Source organism: Bos javanicus, chromosome 16 (genome assembly GCF_032452875.1).
Source record: "Bos javanicus breed banteng chromosome 16, ARS-OSU_banteng_1.0, whole genome shotgun sequence".
Lineage (NCBI taxonomy): Eukaryota > Metazoa > Chordata > Mammalia > Artiodactyla > Bovidae > Bos > Bos javanicus.
This window is the reverse complement of record NC_083883.1, coordinates 28,804,925-28,820,278: the sequence shown is the minus strand read 5'-3', so window position 1 is coordinate 28,820,278 and position 15,354 is coordinate 28,804,925. Positions and strand designations below refer to the sequence as shown.

Here is a 15,354-nt window from a genome sequence, read left to right as displayed (position 1 = left end):
AATTTAACCAAACACTGTAAGTAGCAACTTATTACAATGTCTTGACAAGCTATAATAAGAGAACAGCTGATAACTATCAATTATGTATTACAGATAATTGATTATTTATAAACATATTACATGTTAGAGTTTTTGTTATAAGAAAGGGCCTCATAACAGGCTTAGGTTTTTTGTAAGGAAGAAATTTTTTCCCTTAATTATTAATTTAAAGATTATTGTTAACTGTTAAAATTGAGTGGAATAATGTTCTTTGTAGGTATTTTAGAACATTAGTCATGCATAGGGCTGGTTTACTATGGATTGAGAAGTTTGAATTTCTTCCATTTAAAATTATATTTGTTTTTCCTACTTTCTATACACCAACATTATCTAATGGTAAGATACTTCTACCTACCTTTACAAGGCATATGGCATTTGAATTATCTTCATCACCTTTTTTGAGACTAACTGCATCTTCACAAAGTCCCTTTATATAAAGCAAACAGCCTTGAAATAACTCATCAGCAAAAAATAGACTGCGATACAAAAGTGACCTGAAAGTTTAAAAATTGCCACAGACTTATCTCTCATTTGAAATGAATAAAATCAATTTAGAGTTAATTAGTATGGTTTGTTTCATATGCCTACAGTTAATATTCAATATGTATTACATGTACCATAATTTAAATAATATTGATAAAGATTAGTAAGCATTACTGGTTTGGTTTGGCTGATAATATTGAAGGCAAGATTTTGGGACTGGGTGTGATAAGAACAAAACAGAAGGGGAAACAAGTGATAACTGCCACTGAGTTCTAAAAATTTTGCAATGATACATTAGGCAATGATACACAAAAAGAATTATATTCCTGTATTTATTAAATTTAAATAAATTTCCTCAATTTAGTTTTTGTCTAATGACAGGGAAAAAATTAACTAGATTAGCGACCATTTGGATAATGTTTCTTAAATTCTCCAACCACCATATCTTAAAATAGAGAAGTTGGTCGCTTTTCTTTTTTCTGCCTTTTCTACTGATCTGATCACAGTCACAAAGATGAGACAAATCACTGCTAACAATTCTGCAAAGAACAGGACAGAATTGGAAAAGAGCAGAATGGAAGAGATAATGCTCCTTAAAAACTGTACACCCAGGAGGAGCCAAGATGGTGGAGGAGTAGGACGGGGAGAACACTTTCTCCCCCACAAATTCATCAAAAGAGCATTTAAACGTCGAGTAAATTCCACAAAACAACTTCTGAATGCCGGCAGAGGACATCAGGCACCCAGAAAAGCAACCCAACTCTTCGAAAGGAGGTAGGAAAAAATATTAAAAACAAAAAAAAAAGAGACAAAAGAGGGAGGGACGGAGTTCTGTCCCGGGAAGGGAATCTTAAAAAGAGAGAAGTTTCCAAACATCAGGAAACCTTCTCACTGCCGAATCTGTGCCGAGCTTTGGAAGCACAGAGGGCAACATAACAGGGAGAAAAAATAAATAAACAATTTAAAACTCGCAGATTGCGAGCCCTACGGTAACTCCCCCAGCAGAGAAGCAGCGCAGACGCCTGCATCCGCCATTAGCAAACCAGGGCTGGGCAGGGAGGCGCGGCGTGGGCTGCATCGCTGAGAGTAAGAATCTGGCCTGAATACCCTGAGCGCTATCTGAGCGAAATAATTTGGGCTAGCAAACCAGACTGTGGGATACCTACCACGCGAAAAGCCAGCCCTAACCTAAGACCGCCAGGCCCGCGCACGGAACAAAGGACTGAACAGAGATAGCCGGCTGCAGACCTTCCCCCTCCGGTGACAGGCAGCCAGAGCCGGAAGGGGGCAATCGCAGCCCCAGAGAGACATTATCTATAAAACTGTAAGCAGGCTTCTTTGCTAACTGAAACTTCTTGGGGGTCTGGACGGTCAACATCTGCCTGAGAAGGTGCGCCGGTTTTACATCCAGATAACCGAGTGGCGGGGAGGCGATAAGTCGCAGCATTGGCGCTCGCCTGGGAAGAGCAAATTGGCGCTCGGACCTGGGAAGAGCACAAAACGCTGGCCCAACTGAGTCTGCGCCTCTGAGGACTACCCGAGTGCCTGAACCTGAGCGGCTTGGACCTGGGAGGTACATGCAGCCCAGGGCCAGCCTCGGATTGTTCCCAGCAGAACAACCTAGAGTCCGAGCAGTGTGGACAGGGAGGCTACACGCGCCGTGAGCGGGGGCAGACCCAGGGTGGCTGAGGCACTGCGAGCCCACGCCAGTGTTATTTGTTTGCAGCATCCCTCCCTCCCTCCCCACAGCACGACTGAACAAGTAAGCCTAAAAAAAAAAAAAAAAAAAGTGTCCTCCACCGTGCCCTTTGAGTCAGGGCGGAAACCAGATACTGAAGAGACTAGCAAACAGAAGAAGATATAACAGAGGGAAACGCCTTGGAAGCTACAGGCAATAGATCAAAACCCTGTGGTTACTACGGACTACATAGGAAGGGGCCTATAGATCTTGAGAAATATAAATCTGACCAAGGAACTAGCCAAAAATGAACTGAACCCACAACACCCACAAAAAAAAAAACAAAAAAGTCCTAGATATATTTTTATTATTTTTACGATCATTCTTTCTTTTTTTTTTTAATTAAAAAAAAATAATTTTAAGTCCTCTATTGTTCCTTTAATTTTCACCTTTATATCCTATTACTTTGCAAAAAAAAAAAAAAGACCCTATTTTTTTCTTCTTCAGCAAACTTCATATATATATATTTTATAATTTTTTGACCTTGTTTTTTTTTTGTTTGTTTTTGTTTTTTTCTTCTTTTCTTTAACATTGTATTTTTGAAATTCTAAACTCTACTCTAGATTTTTAATTTTCGCTTTTTGGTATATGTTATCAATTTTGTACCTATAGTTTTTTTTTATATAATTTCTGTGACTTTTTTTTTTTCTTCTTCTTCTCTGTTTCTTTCTCTTCTTCTTTTATATAACATTGTATATCTGAAATTCCAAACTTTACTCTAGATTTTTAATTTATGCTTTTTGGTATTTGATATCAATTTTGTACCTGTATTTTCTTTATAATTTTTGTGACATTGTTCGTATTTGTTTGTTTGTTTTCTCTCTTTATTTTTCTTCTTCTTTTTTTTTTTTTTAACATTGTATTTTTGAAATTCTAAACTCTACTCTAGATTTTTAATTTTTGCTTTCTGGTATTAGTTATCAATTTTGTACTTGTACTTTCTTTATAATTTTCGCGACCTTGTTTGTTTTTGTTTGTTCGTTTTTTCTCTCTTTCTTTTCCTTCTTCTTTTCTTTAACATCGTATTTTTGAAATTCCAAACTCTACTCTAGACTTTTAATTTTCGCTTTCTGGTATTAGTTATCAATTTTGTCCCTGTACTTTCTCTATAATTTTCGCGACCTTGTTTGTTTTTGTTTGTTCGTTCTTTCTCTCTTTCTTTTCCTTCTTCTTTTCTTTAACATCGTATTTTTGAAATTCCAAACTCTACTCTAGATTTTTAATTTTTGCTTTTATGTATTTGTTACCAATTTTGTACCTATAAGGACCCAATCTTCAGGACCCATTTTTCACTAGGGAGTGAGATTACTGGCTTGACTGCTCTCTCTCCCTTTGGACCCTCCTTTTTCTCCACCAGGTCGCCTGTGTCTCCTCCCTAACCCCTCTCTACTCTACCCAACTCTGTGAATTTCTGTGTGTTCCAGACGGTGGAGAACACTTAGGGAACTGATTACTGGCTGGATCTGTCTCCCTCCTTTTCATTCCCCCTTTTATCCTTCTGGCCACCTCTGTTACCTTCCTCCTTCTTCTCTTCTCTGTATAACCCCGTGAACATCTCTGAGTGGTCGAGTTGTGGAGTGCACATAAGGAAGTGACCACTGACTAGCCCACTCTCTCCACTATTGATTCACCTCATCTCATTTGGGTCACCTCAAACTCCCTCCTCCCTCTTCTCTTCTCCATGTAACCCTGTGAACCTCTCTGAGTGACCCTCACTATAGAGAAACTTATCATCTTTAATGTAGATGTTTTATCAATGGTGCTGTATAGAAGGAGAAGTTTTGAAACTACTGTAAAAATAAGACCGATAATCAGAAGCAGGAGACTTAAGTCCAAACCCTGACTCCAGGGAACTCCTGACTCCAAGGAACATTCATTGATAGGAGCTCATCAAATGCCTCCATACCGACACTGAAACCAAGCACCACACAAGGGCCAATAAGTTCCAGGGCAAGACATACCAAGCAAATTCTCCAGCAACAAAGGAACACAGCCCTGAGCTTCAAGATACAGGCTGCCCAAAGTCACCCCAAAACTATAGACATCTCATAACTCATTACTGGACATTTCATTGCACTCCAGAGAGAAGAAATACAGCTCCACCCACCAGAACACCGACACAAGCTTCCCTAACCAGGAAACCCTGACAAGCCACCTGTACAAACCCACACACAGTGAGGAAACGCCACAATAAAGAGAACTCCACAAACTGCCAGAATACAGAAAGGACACCCCAAACTCAGCAATTTAAACAAGATGAAGAGACAGAGGAATACTCAGCAGATAAAGGAACAGGATAAATGCCCACCAAACCAAACAAAAGAGGAAGAGATAGGAAATCTACCTGATAAAGAATTCCGAATAATGATAGTGAAATTGATCCAAAATCTTGAAACTAAAATGGAATCACAGATAAATAGCCTGGAGACAAGGATTGAGAAGATGCAAGAAAGGTTTAACAAGGACCTAGAAGAAATAAAAAAGAGTCAATATATAATGAATAATGCAATAAGTGAAATTAAAAACACTCTGGAGGCAACAAATAGTAGAATAACAGAGGCAGAAGACAGGATTAGTGAATTAGAAGATAGAATGGTAGAAATAAATGAATCAGAGAGGATAAAAGAAAAACGAATTAAAAGAAATGAGGACAATCTCAGAGACCTCCAGGACAATATTAAACGCTACAACATTCGAATCATAGGGGTTCCAGAAGAAGAAGACAAAAAGAAAGACCATGAGAAAATACTTGAGGAGATAATAGTGGAAAACTTCTCTAAAATGGGGAAGGAAATAATCACCCAAGTCCAAGAAACCCAGAGAGTACCAAACAGGATAAACCCAAGGAGAAACACCCCAAGACACATATTAATCAAATTAACAAAGATCAAACACAAAGAACAAATATTAAAAGCAGCAAGGGAAAAACAACAAATAACACACAAGGGAATTCCCATAAGGATAACAGCTGATCTTTCAATAGAAACTCTTCAAGCCAGGAGGGAATGGCAAGACATACTTAAAATGATGAAAGAAAATAACCTACAGCCCAGATTATTGTACCCAGCAAGGATCTCATTCAAGTATGAAGGAGAAATCAAAAGTTTTTCAGACAAGCAAAAGCTGAGAGAATTCTGCACCACCAAACCAGCTCTCCAACAAATACTAAAGGATATTCTCTAGACAGGAAACACAAAAACGGTGTATAAACTCGAACCCAAAACAATAAAGTAAATGGCAACGGGAACATACTTATCAGTAATTACCTTAAATGTAAATGGGTTGAATGCCCCAACCAAAAGACAAAGACTGGCTGAATGGATACAAAAACAAGACCCCTACATATGTTGTCTACAAGAGACCCACCTCAAAACAGGGGACACATACAGACTGAAAGTGAAGGGCTGGAAAAAGATTTTCCATGCAAATAGGGACCAAAAGAAAGCAGGAGTAGCAATACTCATATCAGATAAAATAGACTTTAAAACAAAGGCTGTGAAAAGAGACAAAGAAGGTCACTACATAATGATCAAAGGATCAATCCAAGAAGAAGATATAACAATTATAAATATATATGCACCCAACACGGGAGCACCACAGTACGTAAGACAAATGCTAACAAGTATGAAAGGAGAAATTAACAATAACACAATAATAGTGGGAGACTTTAATACCCCACTTACACCTATGGATAGATCAACTAAACAGAAAATTAACAAGGAAACACAAACTTTAAACGATACAATAGACCAGTTAGACCTAATTGATATCTATAGGTCATTTCATCCCAAAACAATGAATTTCACCTTTTTCTCAAGCGCACATGGAACCTTCTCCAGGATAGATCACATCCTAGGCCATAAAGCTAGCCTTGGTAAATTCAAAAAAATAGAAATCATTCCAAGCATTTTTTCTGACCACAATGCAGTAAGATTAGATCTCAATTACAGGAGAAAAACTATTAAAAATTCCAACATATGGAGGCTGAACAACACGCTGCTGAATAACCAACAAATCACAGAAGAAATCAAAAAAGAAATCAAAATTTGCATAGAAACGAATGAAAATGAAAACACAACAACCCAAAACCTGTGGGACACGGTAAAAGCAGTCTTAAGGGGAAAGTTCATAGCAATACAGGCACACCTCAAGAAACAAGAAAAAAGTCAAATAAATAACCTAACCCTACACCTAAAGCAACTAGAAAAGGAAGAAATGAAGAACCCCAGGGTTAGTAGAAGGAAAGAAATCTTAAAAATTAGAGCAGAAATAAATGCAAAAGAAACAAAAGAGACCATAGCAAAAATCAACAAAACCAAAAGCTGGTTCTTTGAAAGGATAAATAAAACTGACAAACCATTAGCCAGACTCATCAAGAAACAAAGGGAGAAAAATCAAATCAACAAAATTAGAAACGAAAATGGAGAGATCACAACAGACAACACAGAAATACAAAGGATCATAAGAGACTACTATCAACAATTATATGCCAATAAAATGGACAACGTGGAAGAAATGGACAAATTCTTAGAAAAGTACAACTTTCCAAAACTGGACCAGGAAGAAATAGAAAATCTTAACAGACCCATCACAAGCATGGAAATTGAAACTGTAATCAAAAACCTTCCAGCAAACAAAAGCCCCGGTCCAGACGGCTTCACAGCTGAATTCTACCAAAAATTTAGAGAAGAGCTAACACCTATCCTGCTCAAACTCTTCCAGAAAATTGCAGAGGAAGGTAAACTTCCAAACTCATTCTATGAGGCCACCATCACCCTAATACCAAAACCTGACAAAGATCCCACAAAAAAAGAAAACTACAGGCCAATATCACTGATGAACATAGATGCAAAAATCCTTAACAAAATTCTAGCAATCAGAATCCAACAACACATTAAAAAGATCATACACCATGATCAAGTGGGCTTTATCCCAGGGATGCAAGGATTCTTCAATATCCGCAAATCAATCAATGTAATACACCACATTAACAAACTGAAAAATAAAAACCATATGATTATCTCAATAGATGCAGAGAAAGCCTTTGACAAAATTCAACATCCATTTATGATAAAAACTCTCCAGAAAGCAGGAATAGAAGGAACATACCTCAACATAATAAAAGCTATATATGACAAACCCACAGCAAACATTATCCTCAATGGTGAAAAATTGAAAGCATTTCCTCTAAAGTCAGGAACAAGACAAGGGTGCCCACTTTCACCATTACTATTCAACATAGTTTTGGAAGTTTTGGCCACAGCAATCAGAGCAGAAAAAGAAATAAAAGGAATCCAAATTGGAAAAGAAGAAGTAAAACTCTCACTATTTGCAGATGACATGATCCTCTACATAGAAAACCCTAAAGAGTCCACCAGAAAATTACTAGAAATAATCAATGACTACAGTAAAGTTGCAGGATATAAAATCAACACACAGAAATCCCTTGCATTCCTATACACTAATAATGAGAAAACAGAAAGAGAAATTAAGGAAACAATTCCATTCACCATTGCAACGGAAAGAATAAAATACTTAGGAATATATCTACCTAAAGAAACTAAAGACCTATATATAGAAAACTATAAAACACTGGTGAAAGAAATCAAAGAGGACACTAATAGATGGAGATATATACCATGTTCATGGATTGGAAGAATCAATATAGTGAAAATGAGTATACTACCCAAAGCAATTTATAGATTCAACGCAAACCCTATCAAGCTACCAACAGTATTCTTCACAGAGCTAGAACAAATAATTTCACAATTTGTATGGAAATACAAAAAACCTCGAATAGCCAAAGCGATCTTGAGAAAGAAGAATGGAACTGGAGGAATCAACCTACCTGACTTCAGGCTCTACTACAAAGCCACAGTTATCAAGACAGTATGGTACTGGCACAAAGACAGAAATATTGATCAATGGGATAAAATAGAAAGCCCAGAGATAAATCCACGCACATATGGACACCTTATCTTCGACAAAGGAGGCAAGAATATACAATGGATTAAAGACAATCTCTTTAACAAGTGGTGCTGGGAAATCTGGTCAACCACTTGTGAAAGAATGAAACTGGACCACTTTCTAACACCATACACAAAAATAAACTCAAAATGAATTAAAGATCTAAATGTAAGACCAGAAACTATAAAACTCCTAGAGGAGAACATAGGCAAAACACTCTCCGACATACATCACAGCAGGATCCTCTATGACCCACCTCCCAGAATATTGGAAATAAAAGCAAAAATAAACAAATGGGACCTAATTAACCTTAAAAGCTTCTGCACATCAAAGGAAACTATTAGCAAGGTGAAAAGACAGCCTTCAGAATGGGAGAAAATAATAGCAAATGAAGCAACCGACAAACAACTAATCTCAAAAATATACAAGCAACTCCTACAGCTCAACTCCAGAAAAATAAACGACCCAATCAAAAAATGGGCCAAAGAACTAAATAGACATTTCTCCAAAAAAGACATACAGATGGCTAACAAACACATGAAAAGATGCTCAACATCACTCATTATCAGAGAAATGCAAATCAAAACCACTATGAGGTACCATTTCACACCAGTCAGAATGGCTGCGATCCAAAAGTCTACAAATAATAAATGCTGGAGAGGGTGTGGAGAAAAGGGAACCCTCTTACACTGTTGGTGGGAATGCAAACTAGTACAGCCACTATGGAGAACAGTGTGGAGATTCCTTAAAAAACTGGAAATAGAACTGCCTTATGATCCAGCAACCCCACTGCTGGGCATACACACTGAGAAAACCAGAAGGGAAAGAGACACGTGTACCCCAATGTTCATCGCAGCACTGTTTATAATAGCCAAGACGTGGAAGCAACCTAGATGTCCATCAGCAGATGAATGGATAAAGAAAGCTGTGGTACATATACACAATGGAGTATTACTCAGCCATTAAAAAGAATACATTTGAATCAGTTCTAATGAGGTGGATGAAACTGGAGCCTATTATACAGAGTGAAGTAAGCCAGAAGGAAAAACATAAATACAGTATACTAATGCATATATATGGAATTTAGAAAGATGGTAACAATAACCTGGTGTACGAGACAGCAAAAGAGACACTGATGTATAGAACAGTCTTATGGACTCTGTGGGAGAGGGAGAGGGTGGGAAGATTTGGGAGAATGGCAATGAAACATGTAAAGTATCATGTGGGAAACGAGTTGCCAGTCCAGGTTCGATGCATGATGCTGGATGCTTGGGGCTGGTGCACTGGGACGGCCCAGAGGGATGGTATGGGGAGGGAGGAGGGAGGAGGGTTCGGGATGGGGAACACATGTATACCTGTGGCGGATTCATTTTGATATTTGGCAAAACTAATACAATTATGTAAAGTTTAAAAATAAAATAAAATTGGAGAGGAAAAAAAAAAAAAACTGTACACCCATGGCTGATTCATGTCAATGTATGGCAAAAACCAACACAATATTGTAAAGCAATTAGCCTCCAATTAAAATAAATTAATTAATTTAAAAAAACTGGATTGAGAAAAGCAAACTGCCCTGAGCAACAGTGTGTAGAGAATAGGGGGGCCTTTGCCCTTCACTGATTCTTCATATATATATGAATATACAATATACAATTAGTTCTTTCTCATCTTTCCATTTTACAAGTGAAAGCTTTATATACCATGAAGCTAGTGAAGCTTAAGCTTCATGGGCTCTTTTTATTTACACCACCTCTTTCAAAGCCTTGCAATTTATCTTAAAGAAGGTCTCCTCAAATTATATAGGCTTTATATAACATGGAACTATTCTTGGATGTAAAAGAATTTGTTAATTGACATTCCTCTAAGCATCTAGTATAAAAAGGAAGATGTCAAACTAAAAACAAGTGGCATATCCCAGAAAAAGAAAGGTCACAAAAAGCAAACCCAATCTTGGTATTTATTAACAAAAGAATGATGATCAAAATTCAGATAGTAATGAACTCATATTACTCAGCATTAAATGTTTAAAGCTTTCTTTTTTCCTATAAAAATGTATTCAATTTTGTTTTTATATGTTAGCACAGGTATAAATAAACAGGGGGTGCCTTATAAAAATAAGAAATGGAAAATGGGAACAAATTTAGAGTTGTAATGGTGAAGTCTGACAAAAAATGTATCAATTAATTATTCAAGTATAGATGTTATGAGGAAATCACTAACAAATTTCATTCTGTTGTAGCAGAAAACTAAATACATTCTCCAAAATTTTACTCACACACAACATAGTATTAGAAAATATATGACAGAAGTCTATTAAAATCCAGGTCCTGGCTTCTAGGAAAATAGAGTAGGTGTACATTTCACTGTTATTCCAGCTAAATAAGTACACTAAAAACTCTGCACGTTATATATAAATCAACCAAAAGACACTGTAAGGTAGAAAAGAGAAGAAAAACTTACTAGGAATGACATGGTGCTAAGTTTCCTGGATTTCCTTTTGCCCCATACATCCTCGATTTGGAGCTGAACAAACCAGAAACCTGGAAATGCCAACAGGTATAGAAAAAAGCCTGCTGTCTAGCGAAAGAACAGGAAAGGAACAGTCTGTCAAGACAGAAAACTTTTAAAAGAATAACCATTCTAATTTAGACAAATACCATAGGAAAAAAAGGTGAAGTGGAGAACCTAGAGTTCCATCCTTGGCAAGGTTCAATGAGGCACCTCTAGGGCCCCCATGGAAGGTTTTCAGAAGAAGCTGAGTAGAGAGCTGGGACTTTTATCTTCACTGGGTGGTAAAAAGCAAAGAAACAGAAAGTCATACACACACATTAAAGAAACAGAAAACATAAAGGAGAACCAAATTGAAATTTTAGAGTTGAAAAATATAATGACTAAGGAAAAAACTCATTAGATTGGTTCAACAGCAGAATGAAGTGAACAGAGAAATCAGTGAACTGGAAGACAGAAAACAGAAATTACCCAATCTAAACAAGAGAAAAAAATAGACTGAGAAAAATGAACAGAACCTCAGGGATCATTGGGACTATAAAAAAAAATATGTAGCATTTGTGTCTGCAGTCTTAAAAGGAGAATAAAAATGACAGGAATACTTCAAGGAATAATGAATGAAAATTTGCCAAGTTTGCCTGAGGCTCTGCAACAACCAAGAGGGTTGAGATGGAGAGGGGACATATGTATACCTATAGCTGATTCATGTTGATGTTTGGCAGAAACCAACACAATTCTGTAAAGCAATTATCCTTCAATTCAAAAATAAATAAATTAAAATTTCTTTTAAAAAAGAAAATTTGCCAAGTTTGTCAAAAGACACAAAAACAGAGATTTAAGAAGCCAGGGAAACCCAAAGAAGAATAAAGATACATAAATCCACATCAAGACACATCAAAGTCAAACTTCTGTTACTTAAGTACACAAAAAGATACAATGATACTATAGATAACCGTAAAAGGAATTCTAAAAAGTGTTCAAGTAATCTCCAAGAAGGCAGGAAGGAAAAAACAGACAAAACGAAAACACAGAGCAAACAGAAACCAAAAAACAAAATGGCAAACTGAAGCCCTAAGATACAAATAATGAACTGCAAATGGTCTAAATATACCAATTAAAGACAGAGATTGGTAGATGAATTTAGCAATCCCACTGCTGGGCATACACACCGAGGAAACCAGAATTGAAAGAGACACGTGTACCCCAATGTTCATCACAGCACTGTTTATAATAGCCAGGACATGGAAGCAACCTAGATGTCCATCAGCAGATGAACAGGTAAGAAAGCTGTGGTACATATACACAATGGAGTATTACTCAGCCATTAGAAAGAATACATTTGAATCAGTTCTGATGAGGTGGATGAAACTGGAGCCTATTATACAGAGTGAAGTAAGCCAGAAAGAAAAACACCAATACAATATACTAACGCATATATATGGAATTTAGAAAGATAGTAATGACAACCCTGTATGCGAGACAGCAAAAGAGACACAGACATATAGAACAGTCTTTGGGACTCTGTGGGAGAGGGAGGGGGGGATGATTTGGGAGAATGGCATTAAAACATGTATAATATCATATAAGAAACGAATCACCAGTCCAGGTTCGATGCAGGATACAGGAAGCTTGGGGCTGGTGCACTGGGATGACCCTGAGGGATGGTATAGGGAGGGAGGTGGGAGGGGGGTTCAGGATGGGGAACACATGTACACCTGTGGAGGATGCATGCTGATGTATGGCAAAACCAATACAATATTGTAAAGTAAAGAAAATAAAAAATAAAAAAAAGTGACCTAACTATATGCTATCTACAAGAAACTAATACCCAGCAACAAATCCCCTTTCTTCCAACTTCTCATCCTCACTTTTTGCTCCAGTCATCCCTGAAGCAAAGACTGTCACTTTAACAAGGAGGAGGAGTTGAGTAAAAGCCCAGGTCTGCACATTAAAGTCCATAAATACCATGAGAAAACTATAATGCAAAAAGACACAAAAGTGGAAGCAGTAATCGATTTTATTTTCTTGGGCTCCAAAATCATTGCAGATGGTGACTGTAGCCATGAAACTTAAAGAAGTCTGCTCCCTGGAAGGAAAGCTACAACAAACCTAGACAGCTTATTAAAAAGCAGAGACATTATTTTGCCAACAAAGGTCCATATAGTCAAAGCATTGGTTTATCCAGTAGTCATGTACAGATGTGAGAGTTGGACCATAAAGAAGGCTCAGCACCAAGGAACTGATGCTTTTGAACTGTGGTGCAGGAGAAGACTCTTGAGAGTCCCTTGGACTGCAAGGAGATCAAACCAGTCAATCCTAAAGGAAATCATCCCTGAATATTCATTGGAAGGACTGTTGCTGAAGCTGAAGCTCCAATACTTTGGTCACCTGTTGCGAAGAGCTGACTCATTGGAAAAGGCCCTGACACTGAGAAAGACTGAAGGCAAAAGGAGAAGAGAGCAGCAGAGGATGAGATCGTTAGACAGCATCACTGACTCAATGGACATGAATTTAAGTAAACTCCAGGAGATGATGGAGGACAGAGGAGCCTGGCATGTTGTACTCCATGGGATTGCAAAGAGCTGGATATGGCTTAGTGAGTGAAGAGCAACAAGAATGTCCCAATGTTCACAGCAGCACTATTTACAATAGCCATGACATGGAAGCAACCTATGTGTCTGTTGACAGATTAATGCATAAAGAAGTTTTGGTATACATATACAATGGAATATTACCTAGCCATAAAAATGAATGAATCTGAGTTAGTTGTCATGAGGCAGATGAACCCAGAACCTGTCAAACAGAGTGAAGTAGGTCAGAAAGAGAAAAACAAATACCATATATTAAAGCATATATACGAAATGTAGAAAAATGGTATTGATGAACCTTTGCTGGGCAGGAACAGAGTCACCCACATAGAGAGTGAATCTATGGACACAGTGGGGGAAAGAAAGGATGAGACAAATTGAGACAGTATCATTGACATATACCACGTGTAAAATAGTTGTGGGAAGCACCTATACAGCACAGGAAACTTAGCTCAGTGCTCTGTGATGACCTAGAGGGCTGGGATGGTGAGTTGGGTAGGAGAGAGGCTCAAGAGGGAGGGGACATATGTATACTGATAGCTGATTCGCATTGTTGTACAGCAGAATTAACACAGCGTTGTAAACTAATTATCATCCAATGAAAAGAAAAGTTCACCTAGCTCAGCAAAGCAGGGAGGTCAAATAGTTTCTCTATGGTTTGAAGAAGCAAGTTAATTATTAGCCTAATACCTGGCATGCAGTAGATGCTAAATAGACATTCTTAAATTTTAAAAAGGATAAGCCAAAGATTAGGAAAAAATATTTATAACCATGTATCTGTCAAAGAACTCATATCCAGAATATAAAAAGAATTCTTAAAATGCAACAGTATGAAGACAAACAATTCAATTAGAAAATGTACAAAAGACATGAAAAGACATTTTACCAAAGAAGAGAATCAGATGGAAAATAAGCAAATGAAGACACTAAATATCAGTCATTAGGGGAATGCAGACTAAAACCACAATAAGATATTATTACACACCTACTAAAATGTCTAAAATAGAAAATAGCAACAACTTCAAATGGTAGTAAGAATGTGGAGAAACTGAATTACTAATACATTGTGTGGGAATGGAAAAAAAGGCATAATCACTCTGGAATGTCTTGGTAGTTTCTTTAAAAATTAAACATGCAATTATAGTAAGACCCAGTAAGTGCACTTGTGGTGATTTACCCCAGAAAAATGAAAACTTATGTTCACACAAAAACCTGTTTATGCATGTTTATATAGCAGCTTTATCTGTATTAGGCAAAGGCTGGGTAACATGCAGGTGTGCTTCAAGAGAGACAAACTGTGGTACATCCTAACCATGGACTGTTACCCAGTAGTAAAAATAAATGATTAATATATGCAACAACCTGGATGAATCTCCAGAGAGTTATGCTACATGAAAAATCAATCCCAATGGTTATATAATGCATAATTTCACTTATATTACATTCTATCAATTGACAAAATTACAGAAATCGTAAAGAGATTAGTGCTTGCCACAGGTTGAGAGTGGGAGTGAGAAGGAAGAGAGTATAGCTATTAAAGGATTAAAAGACAACATGAAAGATACAGAAATGTTCTGTATCTTGATTTTACTACTGTCATTATCCTGGTCATACTATATCTTTGAAAGATATTACCACCAGGGGAAGATGGTGAGAAAGGCACATGAGATTGCTCTATATAAATTCTTACAACTGTATTTTCATCATAATTATCTCAAAGTAAAAGTTTAACAGCAACAAGAAAATCTGGCTGTAATATAGAATTAACTGTCATCTATCTTGGATGATTTAATCATTTCCCTTCCTGGAGGCAAAACTTAGCTCAAGTGAGGGTTTCTCTGGCAGCATAGTAAAGAATCCACCTGCCAATGCAGGGGACACAGGTTCAATCCCTGGTCTGGGACGATTCCACATGCTGCAGCACAACTAAGCCTTTGTACCACAATTACTGAAGCCCACATATCTAGAGCCTGTGGTCTGCAATGAGAAGCCACCGCAATGAGAAGCCTGCATAGAGCAACAAGAAAATAG

At 37.3% G+C, this 15,354-nt stretch overlaps 1 protein-coding gene across 2 annotated transcripts in view; it reads right to left on the bottom strand.

Annotated features, from left to right (window-relative positions):
• Positions 1-15,354, bottom strand: part of DNAH14 (dynein axonemal heavy chain 14) — a 394,303-nt gene that overhangs the window by 319,335 nt on the left and 59,614 nt on the right. For both annotated transcript variants that reach the window (XM_061382365.1, XM_061382363.1), the window contains one exon: positions 395-533. In XM_061382365.1, coding sequence (XP_061238349.1) covers positions 395-533 — 139 coding nt within the window. The remainder of the gene's footprint in view (positions 1-394; positions 534-15,354) is intronic.